Source organism: Hemiscyllium ocellatum, unplaced genomic scaffold, assembly GCF_020745735.1.
Source record: "Hemiscyllium ocellatum isolate sHemOce1 unplaced genomic scaffold, sHemOce1.pat.X.cur. scaffold_2310_pat_ctg1, whole genome shotgun sequence".
NCBI classification, from domain to species: Eukaryota; Metazoa; Chordata; class Chondrichthyes; order Orectolobiformes; family Hemiscylliidae; genus Hemiscyllium; species Hemiscyllium ocellatum.
The window spans coordinates 37,147-60,620 of record NW_026868047.1 but is presented as its reverse complement, the minus strand read 5'-3'; the positions used below and the strand labels follow the sequence as shown (position 1 = coordinate 60,620).

Sequence of the window (23,474 nt, the reverse complement as noted above, 5' to 3'; positions counted from 1 at the left end):
AGCTATATACAATGATATTTAGTGTGACACTATAGTATATAATGATATACAGCTATATACAATGATATTTAGTGTGACACTATAGTATATAATGATATATAGCTATATACAATGATATTTAGTGTGACACTATAGTATATAATGTTATACAGTGATATACAATGATATTTAGTGTGACACTATAGTATATGATGATATATAGCTATATACAATGATATTTAGTGTGACACTATAGTATATGATGATATATAGCTATATACAATGATATTTAGTGTGACACTATAGTATATGATGTTATACAGTGATATACAATGATATTTAGTGTGACACTATAGTATATGATGATATATTATATACTGACAGATGCTCAGTACCTGGTTGACAATCTCCATTTTGTGGTTGATGCTGATTCTCCGCAGCGACCCAGTTGAACTGCGCATGCACCTTCTTCGGGAGGCGGGGCCCGGTTTACGCGATGACGTCGCCTCCAACCTCCCCCCGCCCCTTTTGTCCATAAAAGGCGCTACGACTCGACGTTCCCCGTCCCCGCGCGCCCTCCGCCCGCCCACGACTGGCAACCGTGACGCGTCGCTGCGGGTGACGCGGTGACGTCAGGCCCGCAGAGGCGGGGTGCGCGTCGACGTCCTTTCGTCATCAGTGCACCCTTTCGTGACGGGAGGTCGCCTGCAGGTCCACGTGATAACGTCATCTCTGGCCTATCCCTTATTCCCGCCCCCCTGTACGTCCTTACATCATGCTGTTGCAGACGCGGTGACGTTTCCCCCACACTGAAGCACCGCCCACCATCCTGGACGTCTGCCCGCCGCCCCTCCCCGCGCAGGCGCGATGACGAAGAGCCTCGGCCGCCTTCTCCATAAATGGATAGGGTCTGTGACGTCAGGCCCGGGTGGCCCCGCCTCCCCAGCTGCCGCGCGCGGCCCGTGCTGACGTCTCCCTCTGGCTCTCTGGAGGAAGCCATTCAGCCCCATTCCTTGTGCTAGCCCACCTCACCCATTCAACATGGATCCACGGCCACTCGGCCAGCCCAGGCCCACTTTAGCCCCTCTCCCCTCATTCCTTCCCATCCCCTTTGTCTCCGAGGACTCCATCCAAGCCATCCCAAGGCCATTCGGCCCCATCCACCGTTACTAACCCATTCTGTACCATGAGGGCTGAAGGTTCCACTCTGCTCCCCATCCCCTCCCGCTCGTTTCCGTCACCTTCCCCCCCCCACTGCCCAACGCCTCTACCCTTTGGAACTCTATCCAACTCCTCCTTCAACTCATTCATTTGGCCCATCCTTTGTTACTAGCCCACCGCACAGGATCACTCCGTCTCTAGAAGGTTCCATGCTCCAGCCGTTGACCGGGGGGGGGAGGGGAGGGGTAGAGAATCCCACGGGAACTACCCCCTTCCCTTCCCCCTCCCTAAAAATCTGGGTAAAGAATCCTTCCTCCCCATCTCAGTCCCACACAATCTCCTTTCGAAGACCACCCTCAGGTCCTGGGGTCGTCGTGAACAACCCACGGCTCGCCCCTTCGGAATTTTCCGGGCTTCTATCCGATTCCCAACCCCCCCCCACCCCCCACCCCATCCGCCCCCTCGTCCCTGACCCCCCACCCACCCACCCACCGTCTCTTCACAAGTCACTGCCGCCCGTCCCACCTCACCGTCGCAGTCCGTCCCGCGTTGTCCACTCAAGAGTCGGCCATCGCGGAGACAGACCCTTCAGCCCGGCCAGACCCGTGCTCCCAGACCCTTCAAATCCACCCCAGGTGGGGAGAGGACACCAGCCATTTCACCCATCCAGGCCCCTCATGATCTTGTAAATTTCTGTCAGGTCATCCCTCAGCCCCCGAGGCTCCAGCCTCTCCTGAGAACTCAAAACACAGCACCCACTCCCTCAGCACTGACCCTCCCACAGCGCCCGCTCCCTCAGCACTGACCCTCCCACAGCACCCGCTCCCTCAGCACTGACCCTCCCACAGCACCCGCTCCCTCAGCACTGACCCTCCCACAGCACCCGCTCCCTCAGCACTGACCCTCCCACAGCACCCGCTCCCTCAGCACTGACCCTCCCACAGCGCCCGGTCCCTCAGCACTGACCCTCCCACAGCACCCACTCCCTCAGCACTGACCCTCCCACAGCACCCACTCCCTCAGCACTGACCCTCCCACAGCACCCGCTCCCTCAGCGCTGACCCTCCCTCAGCACCCACTCCCTCAGCACTGACCCTCCCACAGCACCCGCTCCCTCAGCACTGACCCTCCCACAGCGCCCGGTCCCTCAGCACTGACCCTCCCACAGCACCCGCTCCCTCAGCACTGACCCTCCCACAGCCCCCGCTCCCTCAGCACTGACCCTCCCACAGCGCCCACTCCCTCAGCACTGACCCTCCCACAGCGCCCGGTCCCTCAGCACTGACCCTCCCACAGCACCCGCTCCCTCAGCACTGACCCTCCCACAGCCCCCGCTCCCTCAGCACTGACCCTCCCACAGCACCCACTCCCTCAGCACTGACCCTCCCACAGCACCCGCTCCCTCAGCACTGACCCTCCTACAGCGCCCGCTCCCTCAGCACTGACCCTCCCACAGCACCCACTCCCTCAGCACTGACCCTCCCACAGCGCCCACTCCCTCAGCACTGACCCTCCCACAGCACCCGCTCCCTCAGCACTGACCCTCCTACAGCGCCCGCTCCCTCAGCACTGACCCTCCCACAGCTCCCGCTCCCTCAGCACTGACCCTCCCACAGCCCCCGCTCCCTCAGCGCTGAGAGAGGGGATGATAGAATGCTGACTCCAGGAGAGAATTCTGCCTGTATTTTCTACTTCGGGAACATGAAGTCGGTGGTGGGTGTAACTCACCTGACGACCTGTTGCCATCCCACGCCCCCCCCCCCCCCTTCATCAAATTGTTTTATCTCACCCACCATCGAGATTCTCACTCTGTACGACTGGAGGAGCCCCGGGAAGACTGAAGACATCAAACACAGCAACCACATCGGTGGGAAGGGGGGATTCATTTGTGAACGCACTGCCCCAATGGCGGTGGGAAGGGGGGAGTCATTTGAGAACGCACTGCCCCAATGGCAGTGGGAAGGGGGGAATCATCTGTGAACGCACTGCCCAATGGCATTGTGAAGGGGGGAATCATCTGTGAACGCACTGCCCCAATGGCGGTGGCAAGGGGGGAGTCATTTGAGAACGCACTGCACCAATGGCGGTGGGAATGGGGGAGTCATTTGAGAACGCACTGCCCCAATGGCGGTGGGAAGGGGGGAGTCATTTGAGAACGCACTGCCCCAATGGCGGTGGGAAGGGAGGAGTCATTTGAGAGCGCACTGCCCAAATGGCGGTGGGAAGAGGGGGGAGTCATTTGAGAACGCACTGCCCCAATGGCGGTGGGAAGAGGGGGGAGTCATTTGACAACGCACTGCCCCAATGGCGGTGGGAAGGGGGGAATCATTTGAGAACACACTGTTGCCCCAATGGCGGTGGGAAGAGGGAAGAGTCATTTGTGAACGCACTGCCACAATGGCGGTGGGAAGGGGGGAGTCATTTGAGAACGCACTGCCCCAATGGCAGTGGGAAGGGGGGAGTCATTTGAGAACGCACTGCCCCAATGGCAGTGGGAAGGGGGAATCATTTGAGAACGCACTGTTGCCCCCAAACCTCCTCGTTGCATTATCTTCCATCTGGAACATTTTGTCTAACCCCCCCTCCCCACTCCCTCCCACCACCCTGCTCTACCGGAAACCCCACCCTCCAGGTAACGTCGGGAGGGGGTGGGGGTGGAGTGGGGGAGGGGGAGTTGGATGGAGTTTTTTTCTGCCCCTCTGCTTGGCCGGGAGGGGTCAGGAGCGACCCGAGTGCCTCCCGTAACTCCATCCCAATTTCCCATTCCTCTGTAGCCCCCACTCCCCCCTCCCCCAATGAATATCAAAACCCCCTCCACAACTATCCCCAATGCCGCACCCACCCCCCCCACCCAATAAATACGTCAATGAACACCCCCGTCTAACCTCCTCAGATTTTCAGAAGGAACATGGCTTCAGGGCTCTCTGAGGGGAGGGAACAGGACGAACGATACAGTGCTGTCCGAGAGTCACCCAGCGCGGAACCAGACCCTTCGGCCCGTCCCGTCCATACTGACCCAGACACCCTAACCTAACCCAGTCCCCCCGTTCCCCAGCCCTTGGCCCCATCTCCCCCTAAACCCTTCCTATCCATGTCCCCCCCCATCCTTTTAAATGTTGTCATTGTCCCAGCCCCCACCACTTCCTCTGGCAGCTCGTTCCACACACGCACCACCCTCTGGGGGAAAAGTTACCCCTCAGGTCCCTTTCCCCCCCTCACCTTAAACCGACCCCCCTCTAGTTCTGGGCTCCCCCACCCCAGGGGGAAAAGACCTTGTCTATTTACCCTATCCATGTCCCCCCCTCATGATTTTATAACCCTCTATAAGGTCACCCCTCAGCCCCCGACGCTCCGGGGAAAACAGCCCCCGGCCTATCCAGCCCCTCCCTGTAGCTCAGACCCTTTCCTGACCCCTTTCCCAACATCCTTCCTGTAGCGGGGAGACCAGGATCGAACGCGGTATTCCCAAACGTGGCCTCACCAATGTCCTGTACGGATTTAATTGACTTTTTTATTGTCATGTGTATTTTGTTACAAACGACAGTGTTGTATTGTGTCTCCACTCTCCCTCACCAACTTTAAATACGGACACGTCAACCCAACGTCGAAGATAGAGACAGAAAACCAACAAAATGGGCCTACTCCAGTCTGTGCTGGTGCTGGGGCCTACTCCAGTCTGTGCTGGTGCTGGGGCCTACTCCAGTCTGTGCTGGTGCCGGGGCCTACTCCAGTCCGTGCTGGTGCTGAGGCCTACTCCAGTCCGTGCTGGTGCTGGGGCCTACTCCAGTCCGTGCTGGTGCTGGGGTCTACTCCAGTCCGTGCTGGTGCTGGGGCCTACTCCAGTCCGTGCTGGTGCTGTGGTCTACTCCGGTCTGGGCTGGTGCTGGGGCCCTACTCCAGTCCGTGCTGGTGCTGGGGCCTACTCCAGTCCGTGCTGGTGCTGGAGTCTGCTCCAGTCTGTGCTGGTGCTGGGGCCTGCTCCAGTCTGGCCTGGTGCTGGGGCCTGCTCCAGTCTGGCCTGGTGCTAGGCCCTGCTCCAGTCTGGGCTGGTGCTGGGCCCTACTCCAGTCCGTGCTGGTGATGGGGCCTACCCCAGTCCATGCTGGTGCTGGGACCTACTCCAGTCCGTGCTGGTGCTTGCGCCTACTCCAGTCTGTGCTGGTGCTGGGGCCTACTCCGGTCCGTGCTGGTGCTGGGGCCTACTCCAGTCCGTGCTGGTGCTGGGGCCTCCTCCAGTCTGTGCTGGTGCTGGGGCCTCCTCCAGTCTGTGCTGGTGCTGGGGCCTACTCCAGTCCATGCTGGTGCTGGGGCCTACTCCAGTCTGTGCTGGTGCTGGGGCCTACTCCAGTCTGGGCTGGTGCTGGGGCCTACTCCAGTCTGGGCTGGTGCTGGGGCCTACTCCAGTCCATGCTGGTGCTGGGGCCTACTCCAGTCCGTGCTGGTGCTGGGGCCTACTCCAGTCTGTGCTGGTGCTGGGGCCTACTCCAGTCCATGCTGGTGCTGGGGCCTACTCCAGTCTGTGCTGCTGCTGGGGCCTACTCCAGTCTGGGCTGGTGCTGGGGCCTACTCCAGTCTGTGCTGGTGCTGGGGCCTATTCCAGTCCATGCTGGTGCTGGGGCCTACTCCAGTCTGGGCTGGTGCTGGGGCCTACTCCAGTCTGTGCTGGTGCTGGGGCCTACTCCAGTCCCTGCTGGGGCCTACTCCAGTCTGTGCTGGTGCTGGGGCCTACTCCAGTCCCTGCTGGGGCCTACTCCACTCCCTGACTGAGCCCTTCGACAGGCGATGGGTAAAAATGAGGGACGGAGAAACAGAACAGGGAGATAACCGAAAAGAGAAACCTACTCGGACGCCATCTTGTGTGGGTCCCCGCACCTGGACGTGTTCTGGAGGCTTATTTTTGTTCTGGTTTACTGGGGGATGGGGAGGGGACACGGGGGGGGTGGGGGAGGGGAGGTGGTAGTGTCATGGGGGTTAACGGGTGGAGGGCGGTGGGGCCAGGCGGTCTAACAAGGGCCCCCCGCAGGTCATCTCGTCCAGCAGCTCATCCTCGGCGGCTCCGCGCGCTGCCTCCTCGTCGCTGCAGGGGGCGTCGCCGCCCCGGCAGGGAGGGAGCGCCCCGCCGCGGCGCCCCAGCAGGTCGCACGCCGCAATCTCCATCTCCTCCACCGTGAGGCGGCAGGCGTTGGCCAGCTCGCGCTTCGCCAAGGCCACGAAGCTGGGGTCCCGGGCACAGAGCTCCAGCCCTTCGGAGATCAGCACCTACAGGGTGGGGCCCCGCCCAGAGGGACCCCCCCCCACCCACCCACCCGCACCCACCCGGCAACATCCGGCAGGGGGGTGGGGAGAGGCAGGGACGGACGGAGAGAGAGAGGGACAGAGAGAGAGACAGAGGGACAGAGAGAGAGGGGAAGGGACGGAGAGAGGGACAGAGAGAGAGAGAGAGGGAGGGAGGGAGAGAGAGAGATGGAGAGAGACAGAGAGAGAGAGATGGAGAGAGACAGAGAGAGAGAGAGAGAGAGACGGAGGGAGAGAGAGGGAGGGAGAGGAACGGAGAGGGAGAGGGAGGGAGAGGGACGGGGAGTGACAGAGAGGAAGGGACGGAGAGAGAGAGGAGGGAGTGGGGACAGAGAGACAAAGAGAACAAGAAATTAAAGAGAATTAAAGAGAGGAGGAATGAAGGAAGAAAGAGATCAAATCAGTTAGTGGTGTCCCACAGCCCCCACTCCCCTCCCTCAGCACTGACCCTCTCACAGTCCCCCCTCCCTCAGCACTGACCCTCCCACAGCGCCCACTCCCTTCCCTCAGCACTGACCCTCCCACAGCGCCCACTCCCTCAGCACTGACCCTCCCACAGCGCCCACTCCGTCAGCACTGACCCTCCCACAGCGCCCACTCCCTCAGCACTGACCCTCCCACAGCGCCCACTCCCTCAGCACTGACCCTCCCACAGCGCCCACTCCCTCAACACTGACCCTCTCACAGCACCCACTCCCTCAGCACTGATCCTCCCAGAGCCCCCACTCCCTCAGCATTGATCCTCCCACAGCACCCACTCCCTCAGCACTGACCCTCCCCCAGCGCTCACTCCCTCAGCACTGACCCTCCCACAGCACCCACTCCCTCAGCACTGACCCTCCCCCAGCACCCGCTCCCTCAGCACTGACCCTCCCACAGCGCCCGCTCCCTCAGCACTGACCCTCCCTCAGCGCTCACTCCCTCAGCACTGACCCTCCTACAGCACCCACTCCCTCAGCACTGACCCTCCCCCAGCACCCGCTCCCTCAGCACTGACCCTCCCACAGCGCCCGCTCCCTCAGCACTGACCCTCCCTCAGCACTGACCCTCCCACAGCACCCACTCCCTCAGCACTGACCCTCCCACAGCACCCACTCCCTCAGCACTGACCCTCCCACAGCACCCAATCCCTCAGCACTGACCCTCCCACAGCACCCACTCCCTCAGCACTGACCCTCCCACAGCACCCGCTCCCTCAGCACTGACCCTCCCACAGCACCCGCTCCCTCAGCACTGACCCTCCCACAGCACCCGCTCCCTCAGCACTGACGCTCCCACAGCACCCGCTCCCTCAGCACTGACCCTCCCACAGCACCCGCTCCCTCAGCGCTGACCCTCCCACAGCCCCCGCTCCCTCAGCGCTGACCCTCCCACAGCACCCACTCCCTCAGCACTGACCCTCCCACAGCACCCACTCCCTCAGCGCTGACCCTCCCACAGCACCCACTCCCTCAGCGCTGACCCTCCCACAGCACCCACTCCCTCAGCGCTGACCCTCCCACAGCACCCTCTCCCTCAGCACTGACCCTCCCACAGCATCCGCTCCCTCAGCACTGACCCTCCCACAGCCCCCACTCCCTCAGCACTGACCCTCCCTCAGCACCCACTCCCTCAGCACTGACGCTCCCACAGCACCCGCTCCCTCAGCACTGACCCTCACACAGCACCCGCTCCCTCAGCACTGACCCTCCCACAGCACCCACTCCCTCAGAACTGACCCTCCCACAACACCAAATCCCTCAGCACTGATACTCCCTCAGCACCGACTCCCTCAGCAATGACCCTCCCACAGCACCCGCTCCCTCAGCACTGACCGTCCTACAGCGCCCGCTCCCTCAGCACTGACCCTCCCTCAGCGCTCAATCCCTCAGCACTGACCCTCCCACAGCGCCCACTCCTTCAGCACTGACCCTCCCACAGCACCCACTCCCTCAGCACTGACCCTCCCACAGCGCCCGCTCCCTCAGCACTGACCCTCACTCAGCACTGACCCTCCCACAGCACCCGCTCCCTCAGCACTGACCCTCCCTCAGCGCCCACTCCCTCAGCACTGACCCTCCCACAGCACCCGCTCCCTCAGCACTGACCCTCTCACAGCCCCCCCTCCCTCAGCACTGACCGTCTCACAGCACCCACTCCCACAGCGCTGACCCTCGCACAGCACCCACTCCCTCAGCGCTGACCCTCCAACAGCACCCACTCCCTCAGCACTGACCCTCCAACAGCGCCCGCTCCCTCAGCACTGACCTCCCTCAGCGCCCACTCCCTCAGCACTGACTCTCCCACAGCGCCCACTCCCTCAGCACTGACCCTCCCACAGCACCCGCTCCCTCAGAACTGACCCTCCCACAGCGCCCACTCCCTCAGCACTGACTCTCCCACAGCGCCCACTCCCTCAGCACTGACTCTCCCACAGCGCCCGCTCCCTCAGCGCTGTCCCTCCCACAGCGCCCACTCCCTCAGCACTGACCGTCCCACAGCACCCGCTCCCTCAGCGCTGTCCCTCCCACAGCGCCCACTCCCTCAGCACTGATCCTCCCTCAGCACCCGCTCCCTCAGCACTGACCCTCCCACCGCGCCCACTCCCTCAGCACTGACCCCCCCGCAGCGCCCGCTCCGTCGGAGGGGGGAGAGTGGGATTAGACTGGGTGGGATCGCAGCAGCAGGAAGGGCTGAAGGGCCTCAGACTCACCGCCTCCACTAGGCTGTCTGCACTGCCTTGCCTCTCGTTGTATCCCAGGGTACCTGGGACCCTCAGCCTGGACCCTGCCAGCTCTCTGTCCGGTTCAGCCGGCTCCTCCTCCTCCTGCCAGCGTCCTGGCTCCAGCCCGTTCGGCCCTCTCCTGCTGTCCCTCCAGCCCCCATCGGGCTGCACCAGGATCAGCGGGGCGTACAGTAGGCAGCCGCGCCTGGGGGGGTGAGGACTGGCCCAGGACTGGGTGGTGGCTGTTCCGCGCCCCTGTAACGGCCAAGGAACAGCCCCGGCGTTAGCCCCCCCCGGGGTGGGGGCGCGGGATAGTACGGGAATGGCCTCCCTTTCCCGTTTCCCCCTCACCACCACAGCCGCGTCCCCCCAACCACCAACTCTTTCCCAGCCGCGGCTATTCGACTGAGGAAGGCGGCACGGACTGCGTGCGTCACCCAAGCCTGTTCCCCTCCCCCACCCCTCCCCATGCGTCCGGCTCCCCCCACCCTGAGATCACCCACATTCCGACGGCTATTCGGCCAAGGGAGCCATCGTAGACGGACAACAGCTCTGCCGGCTCGGCTCTGCCCGGTTCCCCTCCCCCTCCCCCGCACAACCCTCTCCCCCCACCTCCACCACTGGGTGCGGGGGGGAAAGAAATCTCCCCTTCACCTCCGCACCCACCCAGCGCCAACCTAGCCCGCACCCCGTCGGGCGATTTGTGTCGCACCCGCACCTCACTGCCTCTCGCTGAGTGGCTTCCTGTAGTTGGGGAACAGGTTGGGGGAGGAGGGGCCGAATGGCCTCCTGTTCCTGTGTAACAGGCTGGATTATCGCAACGTGGGAGCGAGCCACTCGGCCCTTCCACGCTGCCGCACCCCCTCCCTGCTATCCCGTCGCCTCAGTCTCCGTCCAGTTCCAACGCCCACCCTGAGAAACTCCCTCGTTCTTCGGGAGATATGTCCCGAAAATCCCCCCCTCGACGCCCCCACCTCCCCCACCTCAGCTGACAAGCCAGGGGGAGCTCCGAGAGGGTGAGGGGCGTGACTGACCTGTTGCCGGGCAGATTGCTGGGGGTGTTTGCGAGGGTGGTAGGTGCCAGGCAGCGGGACATCGTCGCTGCTGTCATTACCAGCTAAACACTGGAAGGTGAACGCTGTTGGTCTGCCTGGGAAAAGAACACAGTGGGAGATCGATACGCGGGCTACGGGGAGAGAGCGGGGACAGTGGGATTAGTTTGGGGATTGATACAGGGCTATGGGGAGAGAGAGCAGGCAGTGGGATTAGTTTGGGGATGGATACAGGGCTATGGGGAGAGAGAGCAGGCAGTGGGATTAGTTTGGGGATGGATACAGGGCTATGGGGAGAGAGAGCAGGCAGTGGGATTAGTTTGGGGATGGATACAGAGATATGGGGAGAGAGAGCAGGCAGTGGGATTAGTTTGGGGATGGATACAGGGCTATGGGGAGAGAGCGGGGACAGTGGGATTAGTTTGGGGATGGATACAGGGCTATGCGGAGAGAGCGGGGACAGTGGGATTAGTTTGGGGATGGATACAGGGCTATGGGGAGAGAGAGCAGGCAGTGGGATTAGTTTGGGGATGGATACAGTGATATGGGGAGAGAGAGCAGGCAGTGGGATTAGTTTGGGGATGGATACAGGGCTATGGGGAGAGAGAGCAGGCAGTGGGATTAGTTTGGGGATGGATACAGGGCTATGGGGAGAGAGAGCGGGGACAGTGGGATTAGTTTGGGGATGGATACAGGGCTATGGGGAGAGAGAGCGGGGACAGTGGGATTAGTTTAGGGATGGATACAGGGCTATGGGGAGAGAGCGGGGGACAGTGGGATTAGTTTGGGGATGGATACAGGGCTATGGGGAGAGAGCGGGGACAGTGGGATTAGTTTGGGGATGGATACAGGGCTATGGGGAGAGAGAGCGGGGACAGTGGGATTAGTTTAGGGATGGATACAGGGCTATGGGGAGAGAGCGGGGGACAGTGGGATTAGTTTGGGGATGGATACAGGGCTATGGGGAGAGAGCGGGGACAGTGGGATTAGTTTGGGGATGGATACAGGGCTATGGGGAGAGAGCGGGGACAGTGGGATTAGTTTGGGGATGGATACAGGGCTATGGGGAGAGAGAGCGGGGGCAGTGGGATTAGTTTGGGGATGGATACAGGGCTATGGGGAGAGAGAGCAGGCAGTGGGATTAGTTTGGGGATGGATACAGAGATATGGGGAGAGAGAGCAGGCAGTGGGATTAGTTTGGGGATGGATACAGGGCTATGGGGAGAGAGAGCAGGCAGTGGGATTAGTTTGGGGATGGATACAGGGCTATGGGGAGAGAGAGCGGGGACAGTGGGATTAGTTTGGGGATGGATACAGGGCTATGGGGAGAGAGCGGGGACAGTGGGATTAGTTTGGGGATGGATACAGGGCTATGGGGAGAGAGCGGGGACAGTGGGATTAGTTTGGGGATGGATACAGGGCTATGGGGAGAGAGAGCGGGGGCAGTGGGATTAGTTTGGGGATGGATACAGGGCTATGGGGAGAGAGAGCAGGCAGTGGGATTAGTTTGGGGATGGATACAGAGATATGGGGAGAGAGAGCAGGCAGTGGGATTAGTTTGGGGATGGATACAGGGCTATGGGGAGAGAGAGCAGGCAGTGGGATTAGTTTGGGGATGGATACAGGGCTATGGGGAGAGAGAGCGGGGACAGTGGGATTAGTTTGGGGATGGATACAGGGCTATGGGGAGAGAGTGGGGGGCAGTGGGATTAGTTTGGGGATGGATACAGGGCTTTGGGGAGAGAGAGCGGGGGCAGTGGGATTAGTTTGGGGATAGAGGGCTATGGGGAGAGAGAGAGGGGACAATGGGATTAGTTTGGGGATGGATACAGGGCTATGGGGAGAGAGAGCGGGGACAGTGGGATTAGTTTGGGGATGGATACAGGGCTATGGGGAGAGAGAGCAGGGACAGTGGGATTAGTTTGGGGATGGATGCAGGGCTATGGGGAGAGTGCGGGGATGCAGGGTTGTTTCAGGCTCTGTACCTGCTGGTGTGGGGGGCAAACGTCGCCTTCGAGTGACTAGACCTCGCTCTTTATGCCCGTTGGGCACAGCTTTGAAGGAGTTGTACGTGCTGGGTCCCAGATCACAGTTCTGCCGGTTACAGTAGCCATTACTCTCCACCGCCTCCTGCCTGTCACAGGGTGAAATGCCACCAGGTGAGAGCTGGACAAGAGGGGCCGACCCCACTCGCACCAGGGAGTGGGTGCTGTGGGAGGGTCAGTGCTGAGGGAGCGGGTGCTGTGGGAGGGTCAGTGCTGAGGGAGCGGGTGCTGTGGGAGGGTCAGCGCTGAGGGAGCGGGTGCTGTGGGAGGGTCAGCGCTGAGGGAGCGGGCGCTGTGGGAGGGTCAGCGCTGAGGGAGCGGGGGCTGTGGGAGGGTCAGTGCTGAGGGAGCGGGTGCTGTGTGAGGGTCAGTGCTGAGGGAGTGGGTGCTGTGGGAGGGTCAGTGCTGAGGGAGTGGGTGCTGTGGGAGAGTCAGTGCTGATGGAGCGGGTGCTGTGGGAGGGTCAGTGCTGAGGGAGCGGGTGCTGTGGGAGGGTCAGTGCTGAGGGAGTGGGTGCTGTGGGAGGGTCAGTGCTGAGGGAGCGGGTGCTGTGGGAGGGTCAGTGCTGAGGGAGCGGGTGCTGTGGGAGGGTCAGTGCTGAGGGAGCGGGCGCTGTGGGAGGGTCAGTGCTGAGGGAGTGGGTGCTGTGGGAGGGTCAGTGCTGAGGGAGTGGGCGCTGTGGGAGGGTCAGTGCTGAGGGAGTGGGCGCTGTGGGAGGGTCAGTGCTGAGGGAGCGGGCGCTGTGGGAGGGTCAGTGCTGAGGGAGTGGGCGCTGTGGGAGGGTTAGTGCTGAGGGAGCGGGGTCTGTGGGAGGGTCAGTGCTGGGGGAGTGGGCGCTGTGGGAGGGTCAGTGCTGAGGGAATGGGCGCTGTGGGAGGGTCAGTGCTGAGGGAGCGGGTGCTGTGGGAGGGTCAGTGCTGAGGGAGCGGGCGCTGTGGGAGGGTCAGTGCTGAGGGAGTGGGCGCTGTGGGAGGGTCAGTGCTGAGGGAGCGGGGTCTGTGGGAGGGTCAGTGCTGAGGGAGTGGGCGCTGTGGGAGGGTCAGTGCTGAGGGAGCGGGGGCTGTGGGGGGGTCAGTGTATATTCCCACCTGTCTGTGAGTGTCCCACTATCGGTCTCTTGGCTGTGATTGCGTTGTTCTGAGGTGAGATGGTCCTCGATCACGTTCCCTCCGGACACCGACCCGTTTCTGTGGAACGTTGTTGGACTCGGGTCATCCCTGGAATCTCTCCTGGTCCTGACAAAACACAGACCCCATCAACAACAGCTCCCCTCCCTCACTCCCCGTGTCCCTCACTCCCCTCCCTCACTCCCCGTGTCCCTCACTCCCCTCCCTCACTCCCCGTGTCCCTCCCTCCCCTCCCTCACTCCCCGTGTCCCTCACTCCCCTCCCTCACTCCCCGTGTCCCTCACTCCCCTCCCTCACTCCCCGTGTCCCTCACTCCCCTCCCTCTCCCCCCGTGTCCCTCACTCCCCTCCCTCACTCCCCGTGTCCCTCACTCCCCTCCCTCACTCCCCGTGTCCCTCACTCCCCTCCCTCTCCCCCCGTGTCCCTCACTCCCCTCCCTCTCCCCCCGTGTCCCTCACTCCCCTCCCTCACTCCCCGTGTCCCTCACTCCCCTCCCTCACTCCCCGTGTCCCTCACTCCCCTCCCTCTCCCCCCCGTGTCCCTCACTCCCCTCCCTCACTCGGCGTGTCCCTCACTCCCCTCCCTCACTCGGCGTGTCCCTCACTCCCCTCCCTCTCCCCCCGTGTCCCTCACTCCCCTCCCTCACTCGGCGTGTCCCTCACTCCCCTCCCTCACTCGGCGTGTCCCTCACTCCCCTCCCTCTCCCCCCGTGTCCCTCACTCCCCTCCCTCACTCGGCGTGTCCCTCACTCCCCTCCCTCTCCCCCCGTGTCCCTCACTCCCCTCCCTCACTCCCCGTGTCCCTCACTCCCCTCCCTCACTCGGCGTGTCCCTCACTCCCCTCCCTCTCTCCCAGTGTCCCTCACTCCCCTCCCTCTCTCCCCCCGTGTCCCTCTCTCCCCTCCCTCTCTCCCCTCCCTCACTCCCCTTCCTCACTCCCCTCCCTCACTCCCCTCCCTCACTCCGCGTGTCCCTCCCTCCCCTCCCTCACTCCCCGTGTCCCTCCCTCCCCTCCCTCACTCCCCGTGTCCCTCACTCCCCTCCCTCTCCCCCCGTGTCCCTCACTCCCCTCCCTCACTCCCCGTGTCCCTCACTCCCCTCCCTCACTCCCCGTGTCCCTCAATCCCCTCCCTCTCTCCCCCCGTGTCCCTCACTCCCCTCCCTCACTCACCGTGTCCCTCACTCCCCTCCCTCACTCCCCGTGTCCCTCAATCCCCTCCCTCTCCCCCCCGTGTCCCTCACTCCCCTCCCCCTCTCTCCCATTCCCTCCCTCCCCTCCCTCACCACGTGTCCCTCACTCCCCTCCCTCTCTCTCCCAGTGTCCCTCACTCCCCTCCCTCTCTCCCAGTGTGTCTCACTCCCCCTTTCTCTCCCCGTGTCCCTCACTCCCCTCCCTCTCTCCCAGTGTCTCTCACTCCCCTCCCTCTCTCTCCCCGTGTCCCTCACTCCTCTCCCCCTCTCTCCCCATGTCCCTCCCTCACCCCGTGTCCCTCACTCCCCTCCCTCTCCCCCCCGTGTCCCTCACTCCCCTCCCTCACCACGTGTCCCTCACTCCCCTCCCTCTCTCCCCGTGTCCCTCACTCCCCATCCTCTCTCTCCCCGTGTCCCTCAATTCCCATCCTCTCCCCTCCCCCCCCTCTCTCTCTCTCTCTCTCTCTCTCTCTCCACATCTTTATCTCACAATCTTTTTCTGTCTCCATCTTTCTCTCTCTGTCTCACTCCATCTCTCTCACAAGCTCGCCATCTCCATCTCACTCTCGCTCACTCTCTCTCTCACTCTCAATCTCACTCTCGCTCACTCTCTCTCTCAATTTCTTTCTCTCCTCTTCCCGTCTCCATCTCTCCCTCTCTCAATTCCTCTCCGTCTCCATCTCTCTCAATCTCTCTCTCTATCTCTCTTTCTCTCTCTCTCTCTCTCCCTGTCTCCATCTCTCTCTCAATCTCTATCACTCTCAATCTCTTTCTCTAGCATGTCTTTCTCAATCTTTTTCTCCCTCAACCTCTCTCTCTCTCTGTCTCTCAATCTCTCTCTCTCTCTCTTCGTCTCTTTCTCTCTCCCTGACTCTCGTTTTCCCTCTCTCCCTCAATCTGACTCTCTCAATCTCTCCATCTTGTGAGCTCTCTCTCTCTCTATTTCCCGCTCTCTATCTCTCGCTGTATCTCCCTGTCAATCTCTCACTCTCTCCATCTCTCTCTCTCTCTCTTTCCCACTCTCTCTGTCTCTCCCCCCGCCATCTCTCGCTCTATCTCTGTCAGTCTTTCATTCTCCACCTCTCTCTCTCAATCTCTTTCTCCCTCTCTTTCTCCCTTTTCCCCATCTCTCTCTCTATTTCTCTGTCAATCTCACTCTCTCCATCCCTGTCTCTCTCTCTCTCTCTCTCTCTCTCTCTCTCCCCCCAATCTCTCACTCTATCGCTGAATCTCTCACACTCTCTCTCTCCCCCTTACTCCCATCTCTCTCTCTCTCTCTCTCTCTATTTCTCTGTCAATCTCTCACTCTCTCCATCTCTGTCTCTCTCTCTGTCTCTCTCTCTCCCCCCTCCACCCTCTCTCTCTCTTTCTCAATCTCTCACTCTATCTTGGTCAATCTCTCACTCTCTCCATCTCTGTCTCTGTCTCTCTCTCTCTCCCCCTCCCCCCCTCCCCCCCTCTCTCAATCTCTCACTCTATCTCTCTCAATCTCTCACTCTATCTCTCTCAATCTCTCACTCTCTCGCTCCCCTCTTTTCCCCCCATTTTTCTCTCTCTCTCTGTCTATTTCTCTGTCAACCTCTCACTCTCTCTATCTCTGTCTCTCTCTCTCCCCCCCTCCCCTCTCTCTCTCTCCCCTCTCTCTCTCAATCTCTCACTCTATCTCTGTCAATCTCTCACTCTCTCCATCTCTGTGTCTCTCTCTCTCTCTCTCTCTCCCCCCCACCCTCTCTCAATCTCTCATTCTATCTCTGTCAATCTCTCACTCTCTCTCTCCCCCCTTTTCCCCCATCTCTCGCTCTCTCTCTCTCGCTGTCTATTTCTCCGTCAATCTCTCACTCTCTCCATCTCTGTCTGTCTGTTTGTCTCTCTCTCTCCCGCCCCCCCCTCTCTCTCTCTCTCTCTCTCAATCTCTCACTCTATCTCTGTCAATCTCTCACTCTCTCCATCTCTGTCTCTCTCTCTCTCTCTCTCCCCCCTCCTCTCTCTATCTCTCTCTCCCCATCTCTCACTCTATCTCTGTCAATCTCTCACTCTCTCCATCTCTGTCTCTCTCTCCCCCCCACCCTCTCTCAATCTCTCATTCTATCTCTGTCAATCTCTCACTCTCTCCATCTCTGTCTCTCTTTCTCTCTCTCTCCCCCTCCCCTTTCTCTCTCTTTCAGTCTCTCACTCTATCTCTCTCAATCTCTCACTCTATCTCTGTCAATCTCTCACTCTCTTGCTCCTCCCATTCCCCCCATCTCTCTCTCTCTCTCTCTCTCTCTCTCTATTTCTCTGTCAATCTCTCTCTCCCTCTCTCTCTCCCCCCATCTCCAGTGCGGTCACATCCTCCTGACCCTGTAGTGCCAATGGTGGTGCCCAGCTGAGGTCTATGAGGGAATGTACACACTGCTGCGACTCTGCCTGAAAGGGATTGCTGACCGCCGGAGGACAGCGGGCACTACCATCTGGAGAGGAGGTCTTCACCTGGCACCGGCTGGAGACCTCTCGGAAATCGGCGGGCACCCCTCGCCCGGGTCATCCTGAAGCCCGTCCTGCACACCCTGCCCGTGGTAGGCCGTGCCGTTTCTCAGCTGCTTGGCACCGGGTGCCTGGGGCGTATCGCTGCCAAGCCGGAGAGCCACTGAGTGGGCAGATGTCCCGGAGCCACGTCTGTCAGAACGCTACAGGACAAGGGACAGCAGGGGTGGGGGTTAGATACACGGTAAAGCTCCCTCTACACCGGCCCCCGCTCCCAGGGACAGGGGGTTAGATACACGGTAAAGCTCCCTCTACACCATCCCCCACTCCCAGGGACAGGGGGTTAGATACAGAGGAAAGCTCCATCTACACTGTCCCCCCACTTCCAGGGACAGGGGGGTTAGATACAGAGTAAAGCTCCCTCTACACTGTCCCCCCACTCCCAGGGACAGGGGATTAGATACAGAGTAAAGCTCCCTCTACACTGTCCCCCCACTCCCAGGGACAAAGGGTTAGAGACAGGGTAAAGCTCTCTCAACACTGTCCCCCACTCCCAGGGTCAGGGGGTTAGATACAGAGTAAAGCTCCCTCTTCACTGTCCCCCACTCCCAGGGACGGGGGGTTAGATACAGAGTAAAGCTCCCTCTACACAATCCAGGGAGGTCATGTTGCGGCTGTATCGGTGAGGCCGCTTTGGGAATACCGCGTTCGATCCTGGTCTCCCCCCGCTACAGGACGGATGTTGGGAAAGGGGTCAGGAAAGGGTTAGAGCTCCAGGGAGGGGCTGGATAGGCCGGGGGCTGTTTTCCCCGGAGCGTCGGGGGCTGAGGGGTGACCTTATAGAGGTTTATAAAATCATGAGGGGGGGACATGGATAGGGTAAATAGACAAGGTCTTTTCCCCCTGGGGTGGGGGAGCCCAGAACTAGAGGGGGGTAGGTTTAAGGTGAGAGGGGGGGAAAGGGACCTGAGGGGTAACTTTTCCCCCCAGAGGGTGGTGCGTGTGTGGAACGAGCTGCCAGAGGAAGTGGTGGGGGCTGGTACAATGACAACATTTAAAAGGATGGGGGGGGGGCATGGATAGGAAGGGGTTAGGGGGAGATGGGCCAAGTGCTGGGGAACGGGGACTGGGTTAGGTTAGGATAGCACGGACGGGATGGGACGAAGGGTCTGTTTCCGCGCTGGGTCTGCTCCCCCTCAACCGCTGACATCCATCGTGTAGGGTCACAGGTCATCGTACATGCTCCGCCCCCCCCCCCCCGTTTCCTGACCCCTTCCTCGATGCCCCCACCCTCCACTCCCGGCGATCTCTGTTCGGAAATCCATCTGACTCCCGACTCGAGAGCGTTCCCCACCCCCTCCCCATTTCCCCATCGAGTCCTGCTGGGGTGCGACAGGGTTCGGTCCCAGCCTCCGGCCTCCTCCCTCCCGTCCTTCAGTCGGAAATCTGTGGGTCTCCGTCTCTGACCTGCTCCTCAGCGCTCCGACCACCCACTGCATCGTCCACCTCCGGGTCCCCTTCCAGCAGGTCAGAGGAGATGGCCCGACGGATCTCCGGCCCGATGTCCTGGAGAGTTCGTAAGCCAGCCTGGGGGAAGAGAGGGAGGAAACGTCTCGCAAACGGGCAGAGCTCCCTCAGCACTGACCCTCCCACAGCACCCACTCCCTCAGCACTGACCCTCCCACAGCGCCCACTCCCTCAGCACTGACCCTCCCACAGCGCCCACTCCCTCAGCACTGACCCTCCCACAGCACCCACTCCCTCAGCACTGACCCTCCCACAGCGCCCGCTCCCTCAGCACTGACCCTCCCACAGCGCCCGCTCCCACAGCACTGACCCTCCCACAGCGCCCGCTCCCTCAGCACTGACCCTCCCACAGCACCCACTCCCTCAGCGCTGACCCTCCCACAGCACCCACTCCCTCAGCACTGACCCTCCCACAGCCCCCACTCCCTCAGCACTGACCCTCACACAGCCCCCACTCCCTCAGCACTGACCCTCCCACAGCACCCGCTCCCTCAGCACTGACCCTCCCACAGCACCCGCTCCCTCAGCACTGACCCTCCCACAGCACCCACTCCCTCAGCACTGACCCTCACACAGCACCCACTCCCTCAGCACTGACCCGCCCACAGCGCCCGCTCCCTCAGCACTGACCCTCCCACAGCTCACGCTCCCTCAGCACTGACGCTCACACAGCGCCCACTCCCTCAGCACTGACCCTCCCACAGCACCCACTCCCTCAGCACTGACCCTCACACAGCGCCCACTCCCTCAGCACTGACCCTCCCACAGCACCCACTCCCTCAGCACTGACCCTCACACAGCACCCACTCCCTCAGCACTGACCCTCCCACAGCGCCCACTCCCTCAGCACTGACCCTCACACAGCGCCCACTCCCTCAGCACTGACCCTCCCACAGCACCCGTTCCCTCAGCACTGACCCTCACACAGCACCCACTCCCTCAGCACTGACCCTCCCACAGCGCCCGCTCCCTCAGCACTGACCCTCCCACAGCTCACGCTCCCTCAGCACTGACGCTCACACAGCGCCCACTCCCTCAGCACTGACCCTCCCACAGCACCCACTCCCTCAGCACTGACCCTCACACAGCGCCCACTCCCTCAGCACTGACCCTCCCACAGCACCCACTCCCTCAGCACTGACCCTCACACAGCACCCACTCCCTCAGCACTGACCCTCCCACAGCGCCCGCTCCCTCAGCACTGACCCTCCCACAGCACCCGCTCCCTCAGCACTGACCCTCCCACAGCACTGACCCTCCCACAGCACCCACTCCCTCAGCACTGACCCTCCCACAGCACCCACTCCCTCAGCGCTGACCCTCCCACAGCACCCACTCCCTCAGCACTGACCCTCCCACAGCACCCGCTCCATCAGCACTGACCCTCCCACAGCACCCGCTCCCTCAGCACTGACCCTCCCACAGCACCCACTCCCTCAGCGCTGACCCTCCCACAGCACCCACTCCCTCAGCACTGACCCTCCCACAGCGCCCGCTCCCTCAGCACTGACCCTCCCACAGCACCCACTCCCTCAGCGCTGACCCTCCCACAGCACCCACTCCATCAGCACTGACCCTCCCACAGCACCCGCTCCCTCAGCACTGACCCTCCCACAGCACCCACTCCCTCAGCACTGACCCTCCCACAGCGCCCGCTCCCTCAGCACTGACCCTCCCACAGCACCCACTCCCTCAGCACTGACCCTCCCCTAGCGCTGACCCTCCCACACACACACAGATGACCCCCACCCCCTGGCTGACCTGGAGAGTTGTCGAGGTACAGACATCTGGCTGCCCAAACAGACCCTTCTGCTGTCGTTTCCGGAACTTTCTGAAGTAGTCCTGGATGAGGAAGGTCGCGTAGAATTTCCCAACAGTCACCTCTTCATCTGAGCAGGGGGAGAGAGAGAGAGTGTGTGTGATAGACAGAGAAAGGGAGAGGGAGAGAGAGACAGAAAGCGAGAGGGGGAGAGACAGCGAGAGACAGAGCGTGTGAGAGAGAGGGAGAGAAGAGACAGTGAGAGGGAGAGACAGAGAGAGAGAGAGCGACTGAGAAGGAGAGAGAGAGAGACAAAGATAGGGAGAGAGACAGTGAGAGACAGAGACGGTATGAGAGAGACGGACAGAGAGAGAGAGAGAGAGAGACAAAGGGGGGGTGGAGAGAGACTGTGAGAGACAGAGCGTGTGAGAGAGAGGGAGAGACAGGGAGAGAGAGAGACAGTGGGAGAGAGAAACAGAGAGGGAGAGAGAGAGAGCAACAGAGCGAGTAAAAACAGAAAGAGTGAGAGACAGAGACAGTGTGAGAGAGACGGACATAGAGAGAGAGAGAGAGAGTGAGTGAGAGAGACAAAGGGGGGGTGGAGAGAGACTATGAGAGACAGAATGTGTGAGAGAGAGGGAGAGACAGAGAGAGAGAAAAACAGAGAGGGAGAGAGCGAGAGATGGAATGAGTAAAAACAGAGAGGGAGAGACAGAGGCGGTGTGTGAGAGAGACAGAGAGAGAGACAGAGAGAGAGACAAAGAGGGGAACAGAGCAAAACACAGACAGAGGGAGAGAGAGCGACAGAGGGAGGCAAAAAGAGACAGAAAATGAGAGAGACAAAAAGCGGGAAGGGTGACAGGGAGATTATCTCTGCAGATTCTCTCCTCACCTTCGGGCATCGGGATAATCTCATCCAGGACTTTGGGTTTGGTTCGTTTCCAGATTTTCTTAATGATGGCCCTCAGCTCCAGGTTCGATTGTTCAAGATTCCCTGGGAAAGGGACACAAGGAAATTCGTACCATTCCAAACCACCTCACCCACCGTCAGAGGGTCAGCGCTGAGGGAGGGTCAGTGCTGAGGGAGTGGGTGCTGTGGGAGGGTCAGTGCTGAGGGAGTGGGTGCTGTGGGAGGGTCAGTGCTGAGGGAGTGGGTGCTGTGGGAGGGTCAGTGCTGAGGGAGTGGGTGCTGTGGGAGGGTCAGTGCTGAGGGAGTGGGCGCTGTGGGAGGGTCAGTGCTGAGGGAGTGGGCGCTGTGGGAGGGTCAGTGCTGAGAGAGTGGGTGCTGTGGGAGGGTTAGTGCTGAGAGAGTGGGCGCTGTGGGAGGGTCAGTGCTGAGGGAGTGGGTGCTGTGGGAGGGTCAGTGCTGAGGGAGTGGGTGCTGTGGGAGGGTCAGTGCTGAGAGAGTGGGCGCTGTGGGAGGGTCAGTGCTGAGGGAGTGGGTGCTGTGGGAGGGTCAGTGCTGAGGGAGAGGACACTGTGGGAGGGTCAGTGCTGAGGGAGTGGGTGCTGTGGGAGGGTCAGTGTTGAGGGAGTGGGTGCTGAGGGAGGGTCAGTGCTGAGGGAGCGGGTGCTGTAGGAGGGTCAGTGCTGAGGGAGTGGGTGCTGTGGGAGGGTCAGTGCTGAGGGAATGGGCGCTGTAGGAGGGTCAGTGCTGAGGGAGGGGGCACTGTGGGAGGGTCAGTGCTGAGGGAGTGGGTGCTGAGGGAGGGTCAGTGCTGAGGGAGCGGGTGCTGTAGGAGGGTCAGTGCTGAGGGAGTGGGTGCTGTGGGAGGGTCAGTGCTGAGGGAATGGGCGCTGTAGGAGGGTCAGTGCTGAGGGAGGGGGCACTGTGGGAGGGTCAGTGCGGAGGGAGTGGGTGCTGTGGGAGGGTCAGTGCTGAGGGAGGGTCAGTGCTGAGGGAGCGGGTGCTGTGGGAGGGTCAGTGCGGAGGGAGTGGGTGCTGTGAGAGGGTCAGTGCTGAGGGAATGGGCGCTGAGGGAGGGTCAGTACTGAGGGAGTGGGTGCTGTGGGAGGGTCAGTCTGAGGGAGCGGGTGCTGTGGGAGGGTCAGTGCGGAGGGAGTGGGTGCTGTGAGAGGGTCAGTACTGAGGGAGTGGGCGCTGAGGGAGGGTCAGTGCTGAAGGAGCGGGTGCTGTGGGAGGGTCAGTGCTGAGGAAGCGGGCGCTGTGGGAGGGTCAGTGCTGAGGGAGGGTCAGTGCTGAGGGAGTGGGTGCTGTGGGAGGGTCAGCACTGAGGGAGTGGGTGCTGTGGGAGGGTCAGTGCTGAGGGAGGGTCAGTGCTGAGGGAGCAGGCGCTGTGGGAGGGTCAGTGCTGAGGGAGCAGGCACTGTGGGAGGGTCAGTGCTGAGGGAGTGGATGCTGTGGGAGGGTCAGTGCTGAGGGAAGGTCAGTGCTGAGGGAGTGGGTGCTGTGCGAGGGTCAGTGCTGAGGGAGTGGGTGCTGTTGAAAGTGTTAGGGAAGGATTGAAGGGGGTGGAGGACGTGACGAAGATAACGAGGCGGTGTAGGGAGCTGGTGTGGGTGCCCGAGATAGGGATGGGTGTGAATTATGCATTGACGTACCCTCTGTTTTGATCTTGAGTGCGGTCCGGACCAATGCGAAGAGGGTAGCGTTGAAGGAGACAGTGCCATCTCTGTTCAGCGGCATGTTCATCGTCACCAGCCTCTGCAGGAGCATGAGCAATAAATCTCTACCCTGACAGACTCAATTTCCATCTGGGATACTTCCATTCCCAAGGAGTCGGTGGGGGTGTGCGGGGGAACGACCTTGACTCGTGGGGAATTAAACTACAACTTCCAATAATTGTCTCCTCCCACTCTCTCACTCCCCCATCTCACCCACTTCTCTCTCTACCCCATCTCTCTCTCTCTCTACCCCCTTCCTGCCTTCACCTTCCCTGTCTTCCTTCCCATTCTCTCTCTTTCTCCCACCCCTCCCCCTCTCCCCTCCCCCACCCCAAAGCCCGAAACCTCTCACTCCCCTACCCTGCTCGTGCCCGCTCCTCACCCATCTCACCTTACAGGCGACTCGGTGTGGACAGAGCTTGCCGAATCCCAGAGGGGGCTGGATACGTCGGAGCAGGCTCACTACGTCCAGATGTTTAATCCTTCCCCTAGGACACAGAGAGAGAGAAAATCAGAGACTCACTCCCTCAGCACTGACCCTCCCACA

At 61.1% G+C, this 23,474-nt stretch overlaps 1 protein-coding gene across 2 annotated transcripts in view; it reads right to left on the bottom strand.

The window, feature by feature from the left end:
* Window positions 1–4,691: 4,691 nt before the first annotated feature.
* The window catches only part of LOC132811698 (voltage-dependent L-type calcium channel subunit alpha-1D-like), a 55,914-nt gene continuing 37,131 nt past the window's right edge, over window positions 4,692–23,474 (bottom strand). For both annotated transcript variants that reach the window (XM_060822835.1, XM_060822833.1), the window contains 11 exons: window positions 23,319–23,415; window positions 22,865–22,967; window positions 21,195–21,296; window positions 20,305–20,432; window positions 18,484–18,603; window positions 17,023–17,219; window positions 13,325–13,471; window positions 12,177–12,325; window positions 10,174–10,289; window positions 9,128–9,394; window positions 4,692–6,399 (listed from right to left, as the gene is read on the bottom strand). In XM_060822835.1, coding sequence (XP_060678818.1) covers window positions 6,112–6,399; window positions 9,128–9,394; window positions 10,174–10,289; window positions 12,177–12,325; window positions 13,325–13,471; window positions 17,023–17,219; window positions 18,484–18,603; window positions 20,305–20,432; window positions 21,195–21,296; window positions 22,865–22,967; window positions 23,319–23,415 — 1,714 coding nt within the window. In that variant the 3' untranslated portion in view covers window positions 4,692–6,111. The remainder of the gene's footprint in view (window positions 6,400–9,127; window positions 9,395–10,173; window positions 10,290–12,176; window positions 12,326–13,324; window positions 13,472–17,022; window positions 17,220–18,483; window positions 18,604–20,304; window positions 20,433–21,194; window positions 21,297–22,864; window positions 22,968–23,318; window positions 23,416–23,474) is intronic.